The 27,562-nt window shown below is 37.5% G+C and overlaps 1 protein-coding gene across 1 annotated transcript in view; it reads right to left on the reverse strand.

Annotated features, from left to right (window-relative positions):
* Positions 1 to 4,153: 4,153 nt before the first annotated feature.
* The window catches only part of LOC145395806 (ionotropic receptor 21a-like), a 42,721-nt gene continuing 19,312 nt past the window's right edge, over positions 4,154 to 27,562 (reverse strand). Inside the window, exons 5-8 of the mRNA XM_080269340.1 lie at positions 24,966 to 25,125; positions 23,311 to 23,576; positions 22,218 to 22,352; positions 4,154 to 4,418 (exon numbers count right to left, since the gene is read on the reverse strand). Of these exons, the coding sequence (XP_080125466.1) occupies positions 4,154 to 4,418; positions 22,218 to 22,352; positions 23,311 to 23,576; positions 24,966 to 25,125 (826 nt within the window). The remainder of the gene's footprint in view (positions 4,419 to 22,217; positions 22,353 to 23,310; positions 23,577 to 24,965; positions 25,126 to 27,562) is intronic.

Raw genomic sequence — 27,562 nt, forward strand, 5'->3', positions numbered from 1 at the left:
CTATATCAGTTTTGAAGGCTGCAATATGCATTAAAAGTCTTAAGTTAGTCCGTCTGAAATAAGGCCTAGAAAGTGAAAAGTGAAGCCAATATTCCACAGAGAGAGAGAGAAAGAGACAGACAGACAGACAGACAGAGACAGAGATGGGGAGAGAGAAAGAGAAGGCTAATTATGCATAATTTAGTAGCAGAAAGTAGGAGGTTAAGTCTTTTATTAATAAATCTGGTGAAGGTTATTTCAGTTTTAAAATATATATATATATATATATATATATATATATATATATATATATATATATATACCAAGTAGGTCATTTGGATTCTGAAGGCTTTAATATTGTACTTTTAGGAAAATGAAATATCTCTGAATTAAGAAATGTTTGTTTTTATCCAATAATACTCATGGTAATTCTTAAGAATATGCTGAGTAATTACATATGGCCGAACCATCCCCAATTTCTCTCTGTCCGAACCATCACCACTGGTAGGGATGGTTCGGACGATTTAGTCACTTGTGTTTCGTTAACTATACTCCAAAGCTGAAAAGAGCTAAGAATTTCATATTATCAACCTAAAAGAGCCAAAATGATAAAGTGGCAACATTTTAACATAAACCAGATTACACTCCTGCTAAAACCTGAATTCCTATAAAAAAAAGAAAAAAAAAAAGGCCGAACTATCACTGCCCTCCCCTATAGCCTGGTAGTGCATCCAAGAAGGGCTATAGATTCATCTACAAGGAAAGTATATTACCTGCACCTGATTCTTGGTTATTTTCGTCTTCCCAAAATAATAAACAGAACTGGGAAGGATAGATGAGATGTGTGGGTATGATGATGGAGTTGTGGGTAATATACCGTAGCTTCTTTTTTTGTATTCTGACAATGTTCGATGGTAAAGGAAACAGATCTGGAGGGTATGTGTGGAGCTATGGGAAGATGATGAAGCTGGAAATGTAAAAAATATGTAATATTCCGGTAGTTTCCCAGATGGGACCTTCAGGGGTTTCAGGTGTAGCACAGTATTATTATTATTATTATTATTATTATTAGTAGTAGTAATAGTAGTTGTAGTAGTAGTAGTAGTAGTAGTATTCTGCGATAGCAAAGCTGGCATTGTTTTCAATCTGTCCGTCTTTCTGTCCATTGTCTGTCCGTGTTTCTGCTCGCATAAGATAACTTCACAACCGCTCAGGATATCATTACAAAATTTTTACAGGTCTGTAGTATATAAAAAAATCGATCACGAGTTCTGAAATTGCGAAAGTATGTCAAGCTTCCTGCGTCTGTTTCAATGATAAATTCGCAACCGCTCAAGATATCATCACAAAATTTTGGAGGTGTGGGGTAGAAGGGAAGAAAATCTCCTACAATTCTTTTGAAATTGATGAAAGGGGAGGTCCGTGTTCCAACACGATAACTTCGCAACCACTCAAGTTATCCTCACAGAATTTTACAGGTATGCAGTAGGGATGAAAACTTCACGAGTTCGACATTAGTGAAAGTAGGTCAAGATCTGTGTGTTCGTTACCATGATACTTTGCAACCGTTCGGCATATCACAAAATTATACAGGTCTGAAGTAGGTATGAAAATCTGAGAGTTAAAAATTGGTAAAACAGGTCTAAGTCAAGGTCATATTCCAAGCCGTGCTAGATACGTATCGGCTGGTGGCTGGTGTGATTCCCCCGTTGGGAGGGCCTCTAGTTATTGTCCACCTTAAGAGGCGAAGCAATAATGTTTTTCCGTGCCTCAGTGTGTGTGTGTGTGTGTGTGTGTGTGTGTGTGTGTGTGTGTGTGTGTGTGTGTGTGTGTGTGTGTGTGTTCCGAGTATGCCTCATGAACGGCTTGAGCTATCAACATAAGAATCTTTCAGGGCATCAAAGCTATGTCCAAAATCTTGTCCGAGTTCAAAAGTTGGCACTGGGGTCAAGGTTGTCACCAAAATGGCTGCTAAAGGTACATCTACTTTTTATTGCCCGCTCTTAGCACCATTACATCTCATGAACAGCTTGAGCTATCAACATGAATCCTTCAGGGTATCAAGATATGGCTAAAATCTTGGCCGAGTTCGAAATTGGGGGACTCGAGGTCAAGATTTAGGTCAGAAACATGGCTGCCAAAATTCAACTATTATTTAAAGCCCTCCTGTGGTACAATTATATGTCATAAACGGCTTGAGGTATGAACAGAAAACCTTGAGTACAGCAAGATAAGGACAAAATCTTGGACTTGGCCAACAGCATATTCTTGGTGGGTGATTAGCATCCGGATTCCGAATGCTGTACTTTCATTCATAATTATTATTATTATTATCATTATTATTATTATTATTATTATTTATTATTAGATTATTATTGTTATTATAAATATTATTATTTATTATTATTATTATTATTATTATTATTATTACGTTAATGTTCGAAGAACAAATTTCTTTCCTATGGTTTGATGTAACAACAGGTTATAACATCTACAAACGTAGCCTCTCTTATTTCTATCAATGTTTCCAGATGGGATGACTCCTCGCCTTTGATCAAAACTGCTGGTAAATTCGTTATGGCATACGCCGGTCATAACACCCAGTTGGCTGAGCTTCTCTACTACCCTTTGAGTGGCCAAGTGTGGATCGGTGTCTTGGCTTGTACGCTGACTGTCTGCTTCACACTTGTCAAGGTAAACATGCAAGTGGTCAGTCACGGGCGCATCCAGTATTATTGCAATAGACAGCAGAAAACGGTTTCTTCTTCTTCTTCTTCTTATTATTATTATTATTATTATTATTTTTATTATTATTATTATTATCATTATTATTGTTCTTGTTGTTCTTGTTTATCATTATAATTAATTCAGACGTGGGACATTCTCAAATAGCTAAGTCCGGGGCTGTCTTCCAGTGTTAGTCACACACGTAAATATGTTTTCACGCGCAGTGCTTCTGTTTGCCTCTTTCAGGATTTTTACACAAATGTGCTTTGAGCAAACCAGGTTATGGTTCTTCATTTTAGCGAAGTTTCCGCATGGTGCCACATATCTGTATATTGCCGTTGTTCTTTACTGTTTTTTACTCACCGAGGACAATGATGCATTAAACCCTCTCAATGGTCGCATTTTCTTGTTCTTCCCTTTTATGTATCACATGAGCCAACAGTATATGATTTTTATTTAGGTGAATGTGTCAATTGGGACAGTTGTTTATTCTGGTACCATGAACAACCCTTGGTCAGGTTAACTCTATTATCTTTTCCAGTTAACTCCAGACGATAGGTTCAAGTGAGTGTATAACATGAGACTCACAGGTGACAATCAGAGTGAGCGATAAAGAAATATAATAGGAAAAATATTAGTTTACATTTTACAGGTAAAAGTACAACGACTTTTCTTGGATGATGTTAGATTCATGCAATAAGAAACTAATATATATATATATATATATATATATATATATATATATATATTGCTGTTTTTATACAACATATCCCTAAACATTTTGCTGTAATATATATTTATGGTACAGATGAGTAAAGAATGGGTTTGGATTGTTACTTAATTTCAGCTCCCCTACTACAGCCACCACTGTCATGTAAGTGGTAGGCTGCGGGGTCACACTTGTTGGTTTCTTGAAACCACAGAAATGGATCAGTTAATTAATTCTGCTTTCATACAGTTTTACTTTGGTCTGCCTTTTTCGGACTCAAGAAAGAACTTGAATCAATACCTAATAAAATGAACTCTTAAAAAATCAATGAAACATCATACCTTCACTATAATCAATATCTGACTATTCCATGACATTCTCACTATTTTAGGAGCATGCTATATGTAGGCGAAAAAATGCCATTAAGAAAGGCAGAAGAATATCAGAATTACTCTACGAAACTGGATATACCGAAGCAGCTCCGCAAAAAAAAAAACAAAAAAGGGTGCTAATGACCTCATTAGACTTGTGTCTTCCTAACAGTAGCAGATGCGTAGGAGGTGCACTTCTTTCTTCATGGCTCGTATTATCAAAACCATTCCACCGTCCGAAACATCACTGCTCGCCCCTATGACACAATAAAGAAACAACTACGCATTCATATCGTTGTATATGTACGTATATCATTGTATATGTATGTTTTACAGATTACGAGTGAGAAAAATATGGCAAAACGTGTCATGGAGTGCTGAGTACTGGAGTCGGTGGTGATGGAGTCTGTGGGCACCTTGTTGGGCCAGGGACTGCATGGACGCCTCTCAACCAGCCAGTCCAACCACATCCTGGTCGGCACTTGGTTGTTCTTCGGTGTGGTGGTGGGCACAGCATATCGCGCCAGTTCATCGCTTCCTCAATTTTCCCAAGGCTGCCACCCAGACCAGAGACAGTTGAAGAGTTGGCTTTTTCATCATAGTTGACAGGTGAGACATTGAAGAACAAACGTCTGGATGCAAAGGTGTTGGATGAAATTGAAACGTTAGTTATTGCTGGGCCCTTTTGGAGTCCTCTATCACTGCATTAAAGTTCTTAAACCCCTCAGTTCTATTTTTCCCCTCATTCACCAACACATCACACAGTGAGTTAGCTTTTCACCCAGCAGCTGGTGTTTATTTGTGATCCTTCTATACTGTACTTTCAGCCCTGACTGTTCAAAAAACAGGGCAACACTGAACGAATCAATAAATGCTGTTCTTAAGTACCACGTAATACATCATCCACATAACCATACTTGAAATATTCCCATCTCTCAATATTTATCTCCAGCTTTATCCTTTTTTTTCTTTTATCCTTACTTTTGTGCTCACCGCCTGCAACCTTATTCACTTCCACATGCATTGTTCCTCCAGGAGACGCACAGTCTCCTCACTCTGCTTCCTCCACTGTCTGCCTTAATACATGGACTAGATCCGCACATCCTGTAGCACTTTGGAAATTATTCAGTTCATTCCTTATCGGATATTCAGACAGTTGAGTAACTTTATTTTTATTATTCCTATACTACAATAGGATAAATGCAAGAAATGTGTTGTAATAAACGGTAGTAAAGACCAAATAAAAACGCTATAGTTTTATAGCCTCATCAAATTAACGTGCCTTTTTTTTTTTTTTCATTTTTTTTTTTTTTTTTGTGGCTTATTTCACAAAACTCAGTGGTAGGAAGAGACAATACTAAGGTCTTGCTTTCTTTCCATAGCACTTCTCTGTGACTAGCATCATATTTTGGTTTTAATTAATTGTCACAAGTTAGCATTCGAGATGCAAATATGGCAATTTTAGGCCAATTTTAAAGTTAAAACAAAAATAAATGAAATGTATCTTGAAGTTACGTTTTGGTGTTGCATTATTCAAGGGGCCTCAGTAGTAATATCAATTAAATGATTTTCATTTGTACATGTTACAGGGTGACAATAAGATCTTTTGAATGGTTCATACACAAGTTCTTTTAAACTCTGAATCAAGTGCTTTTAGAGAACTTGGGAGCATGATGGTCGAGAGACATGTTATGGACGGACTCAACGCAGCTCTGAAGATGAAGTGAGTTGGTTTTACTTACAGCGATATATATATATATTTTTTTTAATAACACAACAAAAGAAAGAAAAACAAATGACTACAATAAAATCCATACACCAAATAACTGGTGTCCCTGATTCATAAAAATCTGTAACAATAGGGCTTGATCACCTGTAGGTTGAAGTTTGGGGGTAAGAACTCGTGGGGAAAGCAAGTTGCAAGAAGATGCAGTTTAGGGAATTAAAGATTTGTGATAGGCGGAAGTTCTGCAATAAGGCAGTGTGACATTCCAGTCATGAGTGCTACCAAATGCCCATGTAGCAGAGGGCAGGTATGGAGAGGTGGTACAATGGATCCAACTCTGTCTGAGCATTTTGCCATAGAAGTATCTATGAAATAATAGAAAGTAGGCAATACTCCTTCTACTCTGTTGGGGAGGAAGTTTATTTGTAATAATAGGGTTACTCATAATTCTAACAGCTTTGTTCTGAATTTGTCTAGTTGTTTTAGTGCAACCTGTCCCCATTTCCATTCCACAGTGGTGAGCAATATTCCAGCTGAGAGCGCACATGACTCTTATAAACTACAGCTAACTGCTCATCAGTGAGGAAGCAACAAACTCTGTAAAAAAATCCAAATTTCTCTGAGGAAGTTTTATAAATGATCTGACATGATAGGTCCAGCTGAGGGCATTGTTAAGTGAAACACCGAGAATTTCAATACTTTTGGAGATAGGAATATTAGTAGCACAGAAGAGCAATATAGGAATCTAGCAACATCTGCCTATTAGTAAACTGTATATATTTGGTTTTACTAGCATTAAATGAGACAAGGTTATTTTGTCCCCATTCAGTGATCCTAGATAAGTCTTGATTTATGTAGATTTGCCAAAGTACTGAGTTCTGAGTTTTAGATATTAAACTTTGTGAATGGGTGTTTGAGTGTCAATGAACTGTGATGTGTTGAGAGTCATTTGCATATGAATGAACTGATTATGAGTGACAGATAAGTGATCATTATTATGAATTATGAATAGGGTTCTAAGTCAGAACTGATCCTTGTCTACACCAATGGTCATTGAGGGATATTTGAATGTACATCATCTACTAATATTTTATTTCTCTCGCTGAGATATGAGGAAATCAGAGGAACAACAGATGTTAGTCCATCGCAAGGGAGTTTAGATTGTAGTGAATTGTGCCACACTCTGTCAAAAGCTCAGAAATATCAAAGACTACTGCATCAGTTTCTTCATGCTGCTCAGCTGATTGATGGATAGTGTGAGTCAGGAGACTGAATATATCAACAGTGGATCTTTCGTGGCGAAAACCATACTGCCTATCAATAATTAAGTTGTTGAATTAATTATGTTTAATTATGTGCTTATTCATTGCAATTTCCAATACTTTACCAAGAGAAAACGTGATAGATATTGGTCTGTAATCGGAGGGGTCAGAGGAACTAGCTTTTTTTCAGAACTGGGTTGGTAGTCGCTTCTTTCCAAGAACTAGGGAATGAAGAAGTACGTAAGCATAGCCTGAATAAATTAGCTAGAACATAAGCAAGTTCTGGGGACCACTTTTTCAAAACAACTGGAGGAATTAGATCTGGGCCTGGAGATTTGTTGGTTGGTAAACTGTCTAGGGAAGGATTGTATGTATCTAGTCTGTGTTTTACAGTAAGTGTAGTAGTTTCTAGAGAGTCAAGTTCTAGTACTAGGACGTTCTAGCTGACTTCTTGTAATGTAGCAATTCTTGCAGATGTACTAGTACGGATATTCGCTTTAACATGTGAGTCATTTGAAATGTTATCGTCTGAAGATTTTAGTGGGTGAATGGGTGATGACTTGTTACATATTTTTTTGGAATTTCAGAGATACGTTGAGGACATATGATAATTAAAGATACTGGGATGCTTTAATGAATAAATTTTGATTCTTTTATTGCATGTAAATCTGTACTGTATATGAAGAAATGAAAAGAAAAGAAAAATGTTTATCGGCATTATCAATTATTTACGAGTATTTTTTTTTTGTTCCCACTTACATACCGTATATTATGCACTGTCTTACGTTACTGTTTAAGATAATTTATTATCATGAATTTTAAAAATGTGTCCAAATCAGGATGTAAGCTCCAGATCCTGCTCCCTGAAGTCCAGCAGTCCCTCTACGATTGTACCATACACTTTCACATGTCACCACCGTCACACTAATATCCACCACATATTTAAAACATGCTAAGGCTGTCTCACACAGAACTAGTGTACTGGCATCAGCGAGGTTGTCGTTTCGACATGTTAGCAGGTCTGATAGTAGGTCAGTAAAGTCTGCTTTTTTAACGAAATTCAAATCTATAAACTGTTCCCTGCCCCAGCAGGGATTTGAACACGCATCCATTGGGATATGAGAACACCTTTCTGCCGACTCGGCCAGATGGATGACGATCATTATCACCCAGGGTCCTCTTAATCCTCATTATCGTCCGCCTTTAGCAAGGGAGCTAATACTATTCTTGCCAGTGTCTGTGTGTCTGTCTGTTCGTGTGTCTTTATGTGTATCTGGTCCCATCATGTATCAAAAAGATGTAGATTGTCACCAAACCTTCGGGAAAAGCAACTATGTCGATGCAAAAGCCTATTTCTTTTGGTGGATTTGATCAATGACAGCCGAATGTCAGCCGTCATATATTTTGTAATATCGAAGGGATTTTTGCGAAGCGCGGCACCGAATTCAGTAGAGTTTTGTTAATTTTCTTCACATTTATTTTCCAGGTAATTTGTACCTTATCCAACGACATATTTTTGGCAGGCGATTAGCATTCGGCCCTCGAATGCATTTGTTTCATTTATTAATGTTTCCTCAGACGACATTATTCAGCTTTAGGCAGATCTCTGGTCATGAAGTGGTAAATGGATGACCGATCCGTCACCTGTTTGAAAAATCTCTCCAGACCTGAATGACATTGCTTGGCGATAACATGGATGAAAAGTCAAATGTCAATTGAAGGTAACAGTAGAACGTAGGGGATCTCGCTTAGTGCTTTTTGTCGCATCGTTTTTATTCTCGACCATTTATAGCAGTGATTTCCATGTGATGTAATTATTTAAAATTACTTATTATCCGGAGAAGACAAACTATGATTCTGTATGGGGTTAAATATTTGGTAATTTTTACCTCACAAAGAGTCATGGCAATAGTCTGGAGAACAAAAAGAAGCCAGAGGAACACTAATTATAACTATAACTGAGCAAAACTTATGATGATTTTTTTCTTTTGTAATTTTTCATAATATATCATAAACACATTTTTGCCTTGGTTCTGGATCTCCAACACTTTATCATACAGATCCGAGTTAAAAAAAATAATGCAAGTAAACACACCGATATTAATTTTCCGGAATAGCTTAAAGTACTTGTTTTAGGCTTTAGTCTTTTCAGCAATGCATCTCTGTTAGACACAGGCCCTTATTCTTTTTGGGTAAGAAGGCTCCCTAGCACCTCATTCGTAGCGATTTATTTTTGGATGTGGTTGGTTAATATCCTTTACTTTTTATTTATGCAGAGTACCCATGTTTCTAAGGATTTATACAACACGGCATAACGGTAAAGTGCAATAAGCACAGTTTTTAGAAATTATGTTATGGAGCTTACTTTAGCTAATATATTATGGGCCACAATAGCTATTTCACAGTAACCCTTCTTTATAAGTGAACTAAGTCTGTTACATGTGACTGAGAGTGAACCCAGAACACTGTCTGGCATTAGTCAATTATTACCAGAGACAAACTACAACGCGTTTATAATTGATTTTTTTTCCTTTGCAATAAAAACATTCGCAGCATAGTGACAGAAACCTCTAAAGCTAAGGAACATTGGACTAAATCTAGCCAAAAGTTCACAGTAGTTTTCATGCTACATTTGTTCACTAAATACCTTATGTTATCATTTTACAATCCCCACACGATTATACTAGTTTACTTTTAGAGGATTAACCCGTCATGTCCTGAGCTATTTCTCAAGACCGACACCCCCAATCCCGAGGTATTTTTTCGATTTTTTTCTCTTAGCTAAAACCTGCTTTTTTTGTGAGAAACATCAAAATTTCAAAGAGAAATCGCTTCACCTGAGGTTTAAAATACTCGATCCAGATAGCAGTACCTCCTTACCTGACTGGGTTTTCTAACAGGCTGGCACCAAAGAAAACGAGTTCTATGGGAGGGTAACTATTTCACACCACTCATAAACGGTATTTATTTACTTCGTACGAATTTTATGTAGTACGAGAGTATATTGCTTTCAAACAGTAATATAGGCATTAAAAGCATTGTTTCACTCCACTAACTCATCACTACCTGACCTTCTTTTTGCCACATTACCTGATCATCGTTTCTGACTATTTCTTCTCAAATGCTATGTAAACTTTGTCCTCCACATTGTCATCGTATTGTGGAATCACTCTGGCCCTGAATGTTTACTATTGGCCAGGTCACTGGTAACAGGTGAATTGGTTGAGACAATGGCGGCGGGGAGGGGGGTGGAAGTTATGTAATGCATTGTCCCTGCTTCGCATCTTGAGAGGAATAGAGGAAGGTCCCATGATAGACAAAATCACGCGTAAGAAATTGAAAATTGTGCAAAGTTCAGGGACTCCTAGTAATTGCATGATGTACCAGTACATCGTCGAACTGGCAATATGTAAAAATGTTGCAACGTAATTTACACTGCCGACGTTTGACGGGCGGGTTAAAAGCCAGATACAGCTTTTCAAGAATCCCTTCTTAGGCTGAATATCAGGTGATCTGACTTTCAGTAGAACTAAATAGGAAATATTTGCGTCCTCCAAGTAAAGGAATTAAGAGAAACTTCTGGAAAATGAAAGACTTGAGAAAAAAAAAGAGATGTACCATAGTGCCATAACTTAAGTATTAGTGTAAGTTAATATAAGCTTAGTATTGGGGTGCAATTCAAGTTTATTGCATGCATATCTCATGATTTAACCGTTAAGTTCTACATTGTCTAGTCTTGCTGATATTCATACTCTGAACATAATTCTACTATTGATAGCGCTTTTTTTTTTTTTTTTTAAGTCGAGTTTTGATGTGAATACACTAGTGTTTATACATATGAACCAGATCCTTTTCACAACAAAGACGTATAACCTAGTTGGAATCTCTTTAGCACGAGATAAAAATGTGAATGTCTTCTTTATATTCTGATCTAGAGATTTACCTGGCGAAGTTAACAGATTTCCCCTTTGAACTAAGCAGTTGTGATTGAGAGTTGACTGAAGTAAGAATATTGAAGACTGTCATTTGTGAAGCGCGAAATTCATGTTGTTAAGTCGGGGCTACACATCACCATAGGCATATCAGTACACACTCTTCGACATGGGTAATAAAACTGTTCGAATCCCTAATTAATTTGGTTTCATTATGATTAATGTTCCTGTAAGCTTATTACAATAAATTTTAAACATCATAAGTCATTATTTCTACGTATGTTGAGTGCAAACGTAGTCTCTGTATTCTTTGAGATCTAGGTAAAAACAAAATATTACAGCAGTCAGTTAAAGTTTCAGCCACTTAACACTGTCTGGTTTAGTATGAAAGAAAGAGAGCGAGCCAGAACAATGAGACCGTCGTCTCTCTTCATTCGTTGCAGGTTAGTGCCCTACTTTCCCAACCCCCTTTTTTTCTCTCTCTCGTATTAAGTCATCAAATACTTTTGTGAGTTAAATTAGTAATATTTTCCCCTAATCACTTTTGTGCTGAATAGTGAGACCGTCGCCTCTTTTCAATGTTGCAGACGAGTTATGGGAGGGCCGTGGCTCTCGGCCTCCAAGGATCTGATGCTCCTAGCCACTGCCTAACCCTCTAACATCACTAAATCACCCCCTCCCCTTAGTCTATGAATAAAGGGGATATTGGCTGGTCCATTTGATTACGGTCCATGATTACTGCATCCCATTGATTATATGTGTCTAGTTATATAAGATTATTCAGTTATTGTTCATTCTAGTCTTAGAGAATATTCTTAAGATAACCTTTAGGTTCCTTCCTATTAAATCATTGGAGACCACGGGACTATATCCATGCGATCAGTATATTGGAATATTAATCTACTGTGTAAAGATACACATTTCTGGGAGTTATACTGTAAATCCTGATTATTGATTATTAACTTTGTTCAGAAGCTTCATATTTGGAAAGTGTAACAGTATTCTTTGAATATTTATTTGAGAAGATTCATATGGTTGTTGATATATAGATCCACAGTATTTTGTTTGGTATCATTCCCAGTTTGAAGTGTAATCTGAATCTCTGTTCTTAATACTAAGAAATTTTAGGTTGTAACACTCATTTGAGTTTGAATTCTTGCTATCCTCTATGGAGTAGTATAGACGAGATTGGAGTGGCCCATAAGGTGTGCTAATATCTTAACTGCTCACACACTTTCCAAAAGATCACGTTACCCCATTTTCCATAATTTATAAAAGTCCCAGCATTACACTGGTGTCATTTATTGGTGACTAATTGTCAACATTACAATGGTGGCTAAATTTTTTCCGGCGTTACACTGAAGGTATCTAAATTCTGATCATTACCCTGGTGACTAGTTTTACATCATGTTGGTGCTGTATCAAAATTTCGTTAATAAGTACATCCTTTGTTAATCCTTTTATTGTCCATATGTCTCTCCGCTTAAATATATATTTCCTTGTTCGAGCTTGCACGAACCATTTTTTGTGTCCTTAATCTCAGGGAATGGTTCATTCGCGTGAAGGGTACGTTTATTAAAACTGAATATGCTCTTATTATTTCTTAACCTTTAATATTAACAGCCAGTTGAAATGCCATATGTCAGCTGAATCTGAAAAAGGAAACGTGTAGATGAATTGGCATGTGATTAAGCGCTAGATTTCAAAGGATTGAATGATGTATGAAAGATTATGTGTCTATTCTAATAAGTACTATGCATTATTCTCCCAGTATCAGAATATTCGGTCCTTATATATCATACCTCATGCCGTTTTAGTGGTCGTGAATGCGTCTGCTATTTATTTATCTTTTTTTACTTTTTTATTTCAGGAGTGCCCATCTTGGTGCCCTCTAAACATTCAGCTCGTAATATCCCGGAACTTTGCAAAAATTAGATGGCACTTCCCTTGTATCTAGGCAAGGAAAAGCTGTTACAGGTTTCGGTTAGCCTGGTCAGTGCCCTATGATGCCCCCTACACACCTCAGATTGATAAATGCCTGAGGATTATATCGCAGGTGGGTAAAATAATTTAATCTTTTGGCTTTCATTATGTTTTTACACGAAAATCACTCCTTATCTGAGTAACAATGACTTCTGGGTAGTATTACTACTAAAGATATCTTTGTAGTGAAGAAGTTATTAATTTCACAAGGGATGGTGTCTTACATATTCAATTTTTGCAACTTCAAGGCATTTTTACCCAGTTGCGGATAACCATAGTAGTGAAAGAGTCATCATTAATGCCAAGTATTCACATGAGTTATATCGATCATATATATGAAGGAATGTAATAAGATAAATCGATGCCTACATCGAGGGAAAAACGGCAAACAATGTAAGTAAATTATCTATATGTCTATATAGTGCCAGATGCTTTAATTCCATACGGGGTAACCACAAACAAATCGCCTCCATGTCGCCCTGTCCCCTGCCATTTCACTGCCCTGCTCACAACTCACACACCCCTCTCTCATAATTATGTTCTCCACTCCATCCTTCCATTCATCCTTGGCCTCCCCTCCCTCTCTCCCACGCCCACCTCACTCGCACCATCATTGCCAGTCTCTCACTCTCCACCCTCTACACATGGCCAAACCACCTCAGTGTGTTTCTCCTAATGCTTCGTATCACATCCACATTCACATCACAGCGCTCCTTCATATCCTCATTTGTCAATCTGCCTTCTCCATCTGACTCCACATGCTCCTCTCAAGATAACTCATTACTACGGCTCTTACTCTTGACTTGTGTCTCTCCAACAACGTCCAAGCTTCACTTCCAAGACGTTAGAGCTTGTATCACAAAACTGTCATGTAAACTTTTATCACTTCCTGTTTCTTGTCACTGCCTTCAAGGAACCAGGAACCTTTTCTTGTTGTACCCTTTTGTTAGTTATTATCACTAGGGGTCTTGATTATTAACTAACTTAAAGGAATATTATTTACAGTATGTGGAAATGGCGTTTTGATCAGCACTCAGTTTAAATATCTGCAGGCCTAAATAAATATGCTGAGTACTTAGCTGCGGTGTTGATGGTATTAGTGTCATAAAGACTAAATGTCACTTAAATGCCCATTAACCATTTGTCCACAAGTCTAAAATATATATATATAACTCAACCACAAAGGAACCACACAGTCTTTTATGACATTTAGTCTTTATGACACTAATACCATCAACACCGCAGCTAAGTACTCAGCATATTTATTAGGCCTGCAGATATTTAAACTGAGTACTGATCAAAACGCCATTTCCACATACTGTAAATAATGGTGAGTTGTTATTCCGCTTTAAGTTAGTTAATAATCAAGACCCCCTACAGTGATAATAACTAACAAAAGGGTACAACAAGGAAGAAAGGTTCCTGGTTCCTTGAAGGCAGTGACAAGAAACAGGGAAGTGAAAAAGTTACTACATGACAGTTTTGTGATACAAGCTCTAACGTATGGAAGTGAAGCTTGGACGTTGTTGGAGAGACACAAGTCAAGAGTAAGAGCCGTAGTAATGAGTTATTTGAGAGGAGCATGTGGAGTCAGATGGAGAGGCAGATTGACAAATGAGGATGTGAAGGAGCGCTGTGATGTGAATGTGGATGTGATACGAAGCATTAGGAGAAACACACTGAGGTGGTTTGGCCATGTGTAGAGGGTGGAGAGTGAGAGACTGGCAATGATAGTGCGAGTGAGGTGGCGTGGGAGAGAGGGGAGGGGGAGGCCAAGGATGAGATGGAAGGATGGAGTGGAGAGGTATAATTATGAGAGAGGGGTGTGTGAGTTGTGAGCAGGGCAGTGAAATGGCAGGGGACAGGGCGACGTGGAGGCGATTTGTTTGTGGTTACCCCGTATGGAATTAAAGCATCTGGCACTATATAGACATATAGATAATTTACTTACATTGTTGCCGTTTTTCCCCTCGATGTAGGTATCGATTTATCTTAATGCATTCAGCCCCATATATATGATCGATATAACTCATCGAATACTTGGCATTAATGATGACTCTTTCACTACTAGCGATTTATCCGCAACTGGGTAAAAATGCCTTGAAGTTGCAAAAATTGAATATGTAAGACACCATCCTTGTGAAATTAATAACTTCTTCACTACAAAGATATCTTTAGTAGTAATGCTACCCGAAGTCATTGTTACTCAGATAAGGAGTGATTTCGTGTAAAAACATATTAAGCCAAAAGATTAAATTATTTTACCCACCTGCGATATAATCCTCAGGCATTTATCAATCTGAGGTGTGTAGGGGGCATCATGAGGCACTGGCCAGGCTACCGAAACCTGTAACAGCTTTTCCTTGCCTAGATACAAGGGGGAAGTGCCATCTAGTTTTGCAAAGTTCCGGGATATTACGAGCTGAATGTTTAGAGGGGCACCAAGATGGGCACTCCTGAAAAAAAAAAAAAGTAAAAAAAAGAAAATAAATAACCCAGACGCATTCACGACCTACAAACAGCATGAGGTATGATATATAAGGACAGAATATTCGATACTGGGAGAATAATGCATAGTATGCCCAGTAGAATGGGCCACATAATCTTTCATACATCATTCAATCCTTTGGAATCCTGGCGCTTCGTCACATGCCAATTCATCTACACGTTTTTTCCTTTTTCAGATTCAGCTGACATATGGCATTTCAACTGTTTAATATTAAAAGGTTAAAAAATAATAAGAGCATATTCAGTTTTAATAAACGTACCCTTCACGCGAATGAACCATTCCTGAGATTAAGGACACAAAAAATGTTCATTTAGGCTCGAACCAAGAAATATATATTTAGCGGAGAGACATATGGACAATAAAAGGATTAACCAAAGGATGTACTTATTAACGGAAATTTTTGATACAGCACCAACATGATGCTGAAAACTAGTCACCAGGGTAATGATCAGAATTTAGATACCTTCAGTGTAACGCCGGAAAAATTTGGCCACCATTGTAATGTTGACAATTAGTCACCAATAAATGACACCAGTGTAATGCTGGGACTTTTATAAATTATGGAAAATGGGGTAACGTGATCTTTTGGAAAGTGTGTGAGCAGTTAGATATTAGCACACCTTATGGGCCACTCAATCTCGTCTATACTACTCCATAGAGGATAGCAAAATTCAAACTCAAAATGATTTAACCTAAAATTTACTTAGTATTAAGAACAGAGATTCAGATTACACTTCAAACTGGGAATGATACCAAACAAAATATAATGAGGATCTATATATCAACAACCATATGAATCTTCTCAAACTAAATATTCAAAGAATACTGTTACACTTTCCAGAAATATGAAGCTTCACGAACAAAGTTAATAATCAATAATCAGGATTTACAGTATAACTCCAGAAATGTGTATCTTTACACAGTAGATTAATATTCCAATATACTGATACGCATGGATATAGTCCCGTGGTCTCTGACGGACTTGTCGGGAAGGAACCTAAAGGTTATCACCAAAGAATATTCTCTAAGACTGAATGAACAATAACTGAATAATCTTATATTAACTAGACACAATAATCAATGGGATCAGTAATCACATGGACCGTAATCAAATGGACCAGCCAATATCACTTTGATTCCATGAACTAAAGGGGAGGGGGGTGATTTAGTGTGTTAGAGGTTAGGCCGTGGCTAGAACGCTCGAATCCTTGGAAAGCGAGCCACGGCCCTCCATAACTCTCGTCTGCAACAATGAAAAGGAGCGACGGTCTCACTATTCAGCACAAAAGGATTAGGGGAAAATATTACTAATTTAACTCACGAAAGTATTTGATGACTTAATACACAAGAGAGAGAAAAAAAATGGGGGGTTGAGAGCGTGGGCACTAACCTGCAATGAATGAAGAGGAGCGACGGTCTCATTGTTCTGGCTAGCTCCTCTTTCTTTCATACTAAACCAAACAGTGTTCAAGAAATTGCTAAAACTTTAACTGACTACTTTGTAATATTTTGTTTTTACTAGATCTCCAAAGAATACCAGAGACACGTTTGCACTCAACATACGTAGAAATAATGACTTATGATGTTTAAAATTTTTGTAATAAGCTTACAGGAACATTAATCATAATGAAACCAAATTAATTAGGGATTCGAACAGTTTTATTACCCATGTCAGTTACATATGCCTATGTGATTGTAACCCCGACTTAACAACATGAATTTCGCGCTTCACAAATGACAGTCTTCAATATTCTTACTTCAGTCAACTCTCAATCACAACTGCTTAGTTCAAAAGGGGAAATCTGTTAACTTCGCCAGGTAAATCTCTAGATCAGAATATAAAAGAAGACATTCACGATTTTTTATCTCTGCTAAAATTCCCGCGGTTATACGTCTTTGTTGGAAAAGGCTGGTTCATATGTATAAACACTAGTCATATTCACATCAAAACTCGACTTAGCGCTATCAATAGTAGAATTATGTTCAGAGTATGAATATCAACCAAGACTAGACTTAAATGTAGAACTTAACGGTTAAATCATGAGATATGCATGCAATACTTAAGCTTAAGATTGCACTTACAATACTAGCTTATATTAACTTACACTAATACTTAAGTTATGGCACTATGGTACATCTCTTTTTTTTTTTTTCTCAAGTCTTTCATTTTCGAAGTTTCTCTTAATTCCTTTACTTGGAGGACGTATTTCCTATTTAGTTCTACTGAAATACCTGATATTAAGAGATTCTTGAAAGCTGTATCTGGCTTTTAACCCGCCCCGTCCCGTCGACGTATGGGTACGTTGCAACATTTTGCATTTGCCAGTTCCGACGATGTACTGGTACATCATGCAATTGCAAGGTCCCTAATTTGCACAATTTTCAATTTTTGCGCGTGATTTTTTGTATGTATACATGGGACACCTTCCTCTATTCCTCTCCAAGATGCGAAGCAGGGACAATGCCTTACACCGCATAACTTCCACCCCCCTCCCGCACGCCATTGTCTCAGCAATTCACCTGTTACCAGTGACCTGGCCAATATAAACATTCAGGGCCAGAGTGATTCCCCAATCGATGACAATGTGGAGGACAAAGTTTACATAGCATTTGAGGAAGAAATAGTCAGAAACGATGATCAGGTAATGTGGCAAAAGAAGGTCAGGTATGGTGATGAGTTAGTGAGTGAAACAATGCTTTTAATGCCTATATTACTGTTTGAAAACCAATATACTCTCGTACTACATAAAATTCGTACCAAGTAAATAAATAAATACCGTTTATGAGTGGTGTGAAATAGTTACCCTCCCATAGAACTCGTTTTCTTTGGTGCCAGCCTGTTAGAAAATCCAGTCAGGTAAGGAGGTACTGCTATCTGGATCGAGTATTTTAAACCTCAGGTGAGCGATTTCTCTTTGAAATTTTGATGTTTCTCACAAAAAGCGGAGGTTTTAGCTAAAGGAAAAAAAAATCGAAAATACCTCGGGATTGGGGGGTGTCGGAGGTGCGAAATAGCTCAGGACGTGACGGGTTAATCCTCTAAAAGTATTCAGTATAATCGTGTGGGGATTGTAAAATGATAACATAAGGTATTTAGTGAACAAATGTAGCATGAAAACTACCTTGAACTTTGGCGATTTAGTCCAATGTTCCTTAGTTTAGAGGTTTCTGTCACTATGCCACCGAATGTTTTATTGCAAAGGGAAAAAAAATCAATTATAAACGCGTTGTATTTTCTCTCAGTAATAATTGACTAATGCCAGACAGTATTCTAAGTTCACTCTCAGTCACATGTAACAGACTTAGTTCATATAAAGAAGGGTTACTGTAGAAATAGCTATTGTGGCCCGTAATATCGCTAGCTAAGTAAGCTCCATAACATAATTTCCTAAGCGACTTCTGTTGCTTATTGCACTTTACCGTTATACTCCGTGTTGTATAAATCCTCCAAACATCGCGGTACTCTGCATAAATAAAGTACAAAAGGATATTAACCAGCCACATCCAAAAATAAATCGCTACGAATGAGGTGCTAGGGAGCCTTCTTACCCAAAAAGAATAAGGGCCTGTGTCTAACAGAGATGCATTGCTTTGCGAAAAGACTAAGCCTAAAACAAGTACTTTTTCGCTATTCCGGAAAATTGTATCGGTGTGTTTACTTGCATTATTTTTTTTTTTTAACTCTCGGATCTGTATGATAAAGTGTTGGAGATCCAGAACCGCAGGCAAAAATGTGTTTATGATATATTATGAAAAATTAAAAGAGAAAAAAATCATCATAAGTTTTGCTCAGTTATAGTTATAATTAGTGTTCCTCTGGCTTCTTTTGTTCTCAGACTATTGCCATGACTCTTTGTGAGGTAAAAATTACCAAATAAATTTAACCCCATACAGAATCATAGTTTGTCTTCTCCGGATAATAAGTAATTAAGTAATTACATCACATGGAAGTCACTGCTATAAATGGTCGAGAATAAAAACAGTCGACAAAAGCACTAGCGAGATCCCTACGTTCTACTGTTACCTTCAGTCCAGTGACATTTGACTTTTCATCCATGTTATCGCCAAGCAATGTCATTCAGGTCTGGAGAGATTTTTCAAACAGGTGAGGACGGATCGGTCATCCATTTACCACTTCATGACCAGAGATCTGCCTAAAGCTGAATAATGTCGTCTGAGGAAACATTAATAAATGAAACAAATGCATTCGAGGGCCGAATGCTAATCGCCTGCCAAAATATGTCGTTGGATAAGGTACAAATTACCTGGAAAATAAATGTGAAGAAAATTAACAAAACTCTAGGGAATTCAGTCACCGCGCTTCGCAAAAATCCCTTCCATATTACAAAATATATGACGGCTGACATTCGGCTGTCATTGATCAAATCCACACCAAAAGAAATAGGCTTTTGCACATCGACATAGTTGCTGTTTCCCGAAGGTTTGGTGAAAATTCGTCTACATCTTTTTGATACATGATGGGACCAGATACACATAAAGACACACAGACAGACAGACACACAGACACTGGCAAGAATAGTATCGCTCCCTTGCTAAAGGCGGACGATAATGAGGATTAAGAGAAGGACCCTGGGTGATAATGATCGTCATCCATCTGTGGCCGAGTCGGCAGAAAGGTGTTCTCATATCCCAATGGATGCGTGTTCAAATCCCTGCTGGGGCAGGGAACAGTTTATAGATTTGAATTTCGTTAAAAAGCAGACTTTACTGACCTACTATCAGACCTGCTAACATGTCGAAACGACAACCTCGCTGATGCCAGTACACTAGTTCTGTGTGAGACAGCCTTAGCATGTTTTAAATATGTATGGTGGATATTAGTGCTGACGTGGTGACATGTGAAAGTGTATGGTACAATCGTAGAGGGACTGCTGGACTTCAAGGAACGGGATCTGGAGCTTACATCCTGATTTGGACACATTTTTAAAATTCATGATAATAAATTATCTTAAACAGTAACGTAAGACAGTGCATAATATACGGTATGTAAAGTAGAACAAAAAAAAAAATACTCGTAAATAATTGATAATGCCGATAAACATTTTTCTTTTCTTTTTCATTTCTTCATATACAGTACAGATTTACATACATAAAAGAATCAAATTTATTCATGCAAGCATCCCAGTATCTTTAATTATCATATGTCACTCAACGTATCTCTGAAATTCCAAAAAAATATGTAACAAGTCATCACCCATTCACCCACTAAAATCTTCAGACTAACATTTCAAATGACTCACATGGTAAAGCGAATATCCGTACTAGTACATCTGCAAGAATTGCTACATTACAAGAAGTCAGCTAGAACGTCCTAGTACTAGAACTTGACTCTCCCGAAACTGCTACACTTAAAACACAGACTAGATACATACAATCCTTCCTAGACAGTTTACCAACCAACAAATCTCCAGGCCCAGATCTAATTCCTCCAGTTGTTTTGAAAAAGTGGTCCCCAGAACTTGCTTATGTTCTAGCTAATTTATTCAGGCTATGCTTACGTACTTCTTCATTCCCTAGTTCTTGGAAAGAAGCGACTACCAACCCAGTTCTGAAAAAAAGCTAGTTCCTCTGACCCCTCCGATTACAGACCAATATCTATCACGTTTTCTCTTGGTAAAGTATTGGAAATTGCAATGAATAAGCACATAATTAAACATAATTAATTCAACAACTTAATTATTGATAGGCAGTATGGTTTTCGCCACGAAAGATCCACTGTTGATATATTCAGTCTCCTGACTCACACTATCCATCAATCAGCTGAGCAGCATGAAGAAACTGATGCAGTAGTCTTTGATATTTCTAAAGCTTTTGACAGAGTGTGGCACAATTCCCTGATATCTAAACTCCCTTGCGATGGACTAACATCTGTTGTTCCTCTGATTTCCTCATATCTCAGCGAGAGAAATATAAGAGTAATAGTAGATGATGTACATTCAAATATCCCTCAATGACCATTGGTGTGCAACAAGGATCAGTTCTGACTCGAACCCTATTCATAATTCATAATAATGATCACTTATCTGTCACTCATAATCAGTTCATTCATATGCAAATGACTCAACACATCACAGTTCATTGACACTCAAACACCCATTCACAAAGTTTAATATCTCAAACTCAGAACTCAGCACAGCCGTCTACATAAATCAAGACTTATCTAGGATCACTGAATGGGGACAAAATAACCTTGTCTCATTTAATGCTAGTAAAACCAAATATATACAGTTTACTAATAGGCAGATGTTGCTAGATTCCTATATTATCTTCTGTGCTACTAATATTCCTATCTCCAAAAGTATTGAAATTCTCGGTGTTTCACTTAACAATGCCCTCAGCTGGACCTATCATGTCAGATCATTTGCTAAAACTGCCTCAGAGAAATTTGGATTTTTTTACAGAGTTTGTTGCTTCCTCACTGATGAGCAGTTAGCTGTAGTTTATAAGAGTCATGTGCGCTCTCAGCTGGAATATTGCTCACCACTGTGGAATGGATGGGGACAGGTTGCACTAAAACAACTAGACAAATTCAGAACAAAGCTGTTAGAATTATGAGTAACCCTATTATTACAAATAAACTTCCTCCCCAACAGGTAAGGAGTATTGCCTCTTTTCTATTATTTCATAGATACTTCTATGGCAAATGCTCAGACGAAGTTGGATCCATTGTGCCACCTCTCCATGCCTTTCCCCTCTGCTACATGGGCATTTGGTAGCACTCATGACTGGAATGTCACACTGCCTTATTGCAGAACTTCCGCCTATCACAAATCTTTAATTCCCTAAACTGCATCTTCTTGCAACCACTTCCCACGAGTTCTTTACCCCCAAACTTCAACCTACAGGTGATCAAGCCCTATTGTTACAGATTTTTATGAATCGAGGACACCAGTTATTTGGTGTATGGATTTTTTATTGTAGTCATTTGTTTTTCTTTCTTTTGTTGTGTTATTAAAAAAAAATATATATATATATCGCTGTAAGTAAAACCAACTCACTTCATCTTCAGAGCTGCGTTGAGTCCGTCCATAACATCTCCCCCGACCATCATGCTCCCAAGTTCTCTAAAGGCACTTGATTCAGAGTTTAAAAAGAACTTCTTGTATGAACCATCAAAAGATCTTATTGTCACCCTGTAACATGTACAAATGAAAATCGTTTAATTAGTATTACTACTGAGGCCCCTTGAATAATGCAACACCAAAACGTAGACATTTCATTTATTTTTGTTAACTTAAAAATTGGCCTAAAATTGCCATATTTGCATCTCGAATGCTAACTTGTGACAATTAATTAAAACCAAAATATGATGCTAGTCACAGAGAAGTGCTATGGAAAGAAAGCAAGACGTAGTATTGTCTCTTCCTGCCACTGAGTTTTGTGAAATAAGCCACAAATGAAAAAAAAAAAAAAAAAAAAGGACACGTTAATTTGATAGAGCTATAAAACTATAGCGTTTTTATTTGGTCTTTACACCGTTTATTACAGCACATTTCTTGCATTTATCCTATTGTAGTATAGGAATAATAAAAATAAAGTTACACAACTGTCTGAATATCCGATAAGGAATGAACTGAATAATTTCCAAAGTGCTACAGGATGTGCGGATCTAGTCCATGTATTAAGGCAGACAGTGGAGGAAGCTTAAGTGAGAGACTGTGCGTCTCTGGAGGACAATGCATGTGGAAGAGAATAAGGTTACGAGAGCGGTGAGCACAAAAGTAAGGATAAAAAGAAAAAAAAAAAGTAAAGCTGGAGATAAATATTGAGAGATGGAATATTTCAAGTATGGTTATGTGGATGATGTATTACGTGGTACTTAAGAACAGCATTTATTGATTCGTTCAGTGTTGCCCTGTTTTTGAACAATCAGGGCTGAAAGTACAGTATAGAAGGATCTGAATAAAACACCAGCTGCTGGGTGAAAAGCAACTCCCTGTGTGATGTGTTGGTGAATGAGGGGAAAAATAGAACTGAGGGTTTAAGAACTTTAATGCAGTGATAGAGGATAACCAAAGGGCCCAGCAATAACTAACGTTTCAATTTCATCCAACACCTTTGCATCCAGACGTTTGTTCTTCAATGTCTCACCTGTCAACTACTTTGACCAGCTCTTCAACTGTCTCTGGTCTGGGTGGCAGCCTTGGGAGGGTGAGGGAAGCGATGAGGCTGGCGCGATATGCTGTGCCCACCACCACACCGAAGAACAACCAAGTGCCGACCAGGATGTGGTTGGACTGGCTGGTTGAGAGGCGTCCGTACAGTCCCTGGCCCAACAAGGTGCCCACAGACTCCATCACCACCGACTCAGTACTCAGCACTCCATGACGCGTTTGCCATATTTTTCTCCTCGTAATCTGTAAAACACATATACAATGATATACATATACAACGATATGAGTGCGTAGTTGTTTCTTTATTGTGTCATAGGGGCGAGCAGTGATGTTTCGGACAGTGGAATGGTTTTGATAATACGAGCCATGAAAGAAAGTGCACCTCCTCGCATCTGCTACTGTTAGGAAGACACAGTCTAATGAGGTCATTCGCACCCTTTTTTGTCGAGCTGCTTCGTATATCCAGTTTCGTAGAGTAATTCTGATATTCTTCTGCCTTTCTTAATGGCATTTTTCGCCTACATATAGCATGCTCTAAAATAGTGAGAATGTCATGGAATAGTCAGATATTGATTATAGTGAAGGTATGTTTTATTGATTTTTTTTAGAGTTCATTTTATTAGGTATGGTTAAAGTTCTTTCTTCGTCGAAAAAGGCAGACCAAAGTAAAACTGTATGAAAGCAGAATTAATTAACAAATCCATGCTGTGGTTTCAAGAAACCAACGAGTGTGACGCAGCCTACCACTTACATGACAGTGGTGGCTGTAGTAGAGGCTGGGGGTAAGAAGTAACAATCCAAACCCACTCTTTACTCATCTGTACCATAAATATATATTACAGCAAAGTGTTTAGGGATATGTTGTATAAAAACAGCAATATATATATATATATATATATATATATATATATATATATATATATATTAGTTTCTTATTGCATGAATCTAACATCATCCAAGAAAAGTCGTTGTACTTTTACCTGTAAAATGAAACTAATATTTTTCCTATTATATTTCTTTATCGCTCACTCTGATTGTCACCTGTGAGTCTCATGATACACTCACTTGAACCTATCGTCTGGAGTTAACTGGAAAAGATAATAGAATTAACCTGACCAAGGGGTTGTTCATGGTACCAGAATAAACAACTGTCCCAATTGACACATTCACCTAAATAAATATATACAAGGAAAGAACAAGAAAATGCGACCGTGAGAGGGTTTAATGCACCATTGTCCTCGGTGAGTAAAAAACAGTAAAAACAACGGCAATATACAGATGTGGCACCATGCGGGGCTTCGCTAAAATGAAGAACCATGCTCTGGTTTGCTCAAGTACATTTGTGTAAAAATCCTGAAAGAGGCAAACAGAAGCACCTGCCTTGTGAAACTATATTTACGTGTGTGACTAACACTGGAAGACAGCCCCGGACTTGTAGTTGAGAATGTCCCACGTCTGAATTAATTATAATGATAAACAAGAACAACAAGAACAATAATAATGATAATAATAATAATAATAAAATAATAATAATAATAATAATAATAAGAAGAAGAAGAAGAAGAAACCGTTTTCTGCTGTCTATTACTATTAATACTGGATGCGCCCGTGACTGACCACTTGCATGTTTACCTTGACAAGTGTGAAGCAGACAGTCAGCGTACAAGCCAAGACACCGATCCACACTTGGCCACTCAAAGGGTAGTAGAAGCTCAGCCAACTGGGTGTTATGACCGGCGTGGCCATGGCGAATTTACCAGCAGTTTGATCAAAGGCGAAAGTCACATCCCATCTGGAAACATTGATAGAAATAAAGAGGCTACGTTTGTAGATGTTATAGCTATTTGTTACATCAAACCATAGGAAAGAATTTGTTTTCGAACATTAATAATAATAATAATAATAATAATAATAATAATAAATATAATATTTATAATAACAATAATAATCTAATAATAATAATAATAATAATAATAATAATGATAATAATAATAATAAATTATGAATGAAAGTACAGCATTCGGAATCCGGATGCTAATCACCCACCAGAATATGCTGTTGGCCAAGTCCAAGATTTTGTCCATATCTTGCTATGCTCAAGGTTTTCTGTTCATACCTCAAGCCGTTTATGACATATAATTGTGCCACAGGGGGGCTTTAAATAATAGTTAATTTTTGGCAGCCATGTTTCTGACCTAAATCTTGACCTCGAGTCCCCAATTTCGAACTCGGCCAAGATTTTAGCCATATCTTGATACCCTGAAGGATTCATGTTGATAGCTCAAGCTGTTCATGAGATGTAATGGTGCTAAAGGCGGGCAATAAAAAGTAGTGTACCTTTGGCAGCCTTAACCTTGACCCCGAGTGCCAACTTTTGAACTCGGACAAGATTTTGGCCATAGCTTGATACCCTGAAAGATTCATGTTGATAGCTCAAGCCGTTCATGAGGTATACTCGGAACAAACACACACACACACACACACACACACACACACACACACACACACACACACACACACACACACACACTGAGGCACGGAAAAACATTATTGCTTCGCCTCTTAAGGTGGACAATAACTAGAGGCCCTCCCAACGGGGGAATCACGTATCTAGCTTGGAATATGACCTTGACTTAGACCTATTTTTACCAATTTTTAACTCTCAGATTTTCATACCTACTTCAGACCTGTATAATTTTGTGATATCTTGAACGGTTGCAAAGTATCATGGTAACAGACACACAGATCTTGACCTACTTTCACTAATGTCGAACTCGTAGAGGATTTTCATCCCTACTGCATACCTGTAAAATTCTGTGAGGATAACTTGAGTGGTTGCGAAGTTATCGTGTTAACAGACACACAGACCTCCTTTCATCAATTTCAAAATTGTAGGAGATTTTCATCCCTTCTACACACCTCCAAAATTTTGTGATGATATCTTGAGCGGTTGCGAATTTATCATTGAAACAGACGCAGAGAGCTTGACATACTTTCACCAATTTCGAACTCGTGATCGATTTTTTTTATACTACAGACCTGTAAAATTTTGTAATGATATCCTGAGCGGTTGTGAAGTTATCTTGCCAAGAGAAACACGGACAGACGGACAGAAAGACGGACAGATTGAAAACAATACCAGCTTTGCTATCGCAGCTAATAATAATAATAATAATAATAATAATATTATTATTACACCTGAAACTGAAGTCCCATCTGGAAACTACCGGAATATTACATATTTTTTTTACATTTCCAGCTTCATCATCTTCCCATAGCTCCACACATACCCTCCAGATCATTTCCTTTACCATCGAACATTGTCAGAATACAAGAAGCTACGGTATATTACTTACAACTCCATCATCATCTTCCCATCCATCTATCCTCCCCACTTCTGTTTATTATTTTGGGAAGACGAAAATAACCAAGAATCAGGTGCAGGTAATATACTTTTCTTGTAGATGAATCTATAGCCCTTCTTGGATGTACTGCCAGACTATAATATGTTGCTCCTGACATTTTTTTTTTTTCATCGCCTGAGATAAGTTCTTTTTAAAAGATGAGTTAACCGATCCAGTTTCTAACCCCTTCATTATGGGATGGACTTTCTGAGGCTTATTAATGTTGCTTAGTAACATAAATGACACAAAAGAAATGTCATTATTGTGAACAAGCAAAAGAAAGTAATATGTGGAGAATTCAGTTCCAAATTTGTAGGCAGTCATTGGAAGAATGCTCTTGACTTTTGTGCACTAACAGCTTCATTGTCTTGTTATTCCACTTTAGGAAGTAAAACAAAATTCAAAAATTATTTTCCTCATCACTTAAGTTATCTCTAATTAATAAGACATTAGGCAATTTCAAATAAGTGTTACGTCCTCGTCCCACACTGTCATAGGCTCCAACAGCGGTAGTACAGTACAGGAAGGACGTTACCCAGTGAGCTGTTCTTCCTATGGTCAGCCTTAAGGTGTACAGTACACAAGATCAGCTGAGGTGAAAATAAACACTGGCTTCTTAAAGTTCACTCTCTTTATTTTCAAAAAAAATTCCACATGGTGCTTTCCAACTTCACTATTCTCACAAGCACTGGAGCTATACAATTGCAATTACAATTAACGTTTAACAACACTTCACAGTTATTACACTTAATGCTTGCCAACACTTCACAGTTTGTACACTTAATGCTTGCCAACACTTCACTTATTACACAAGTACCGAAAATA

This window comes from Coenobita brevimanus, chromosome 33 (genome assembly GCF_032717465.1).
Source record: "Coenobita brevimanus isolate Jiangsu-jjx chromosome 33, ASM3271746v2, whole genome shotgun sequence".
Classification (NCBI taxonomy): domain Eukaryota; kingdom Metazoa; phylum Arthropoda; class Malacostraca; order Decapoda; family Coenobitidae; genus Coenobita; species Coenobita brevimanus.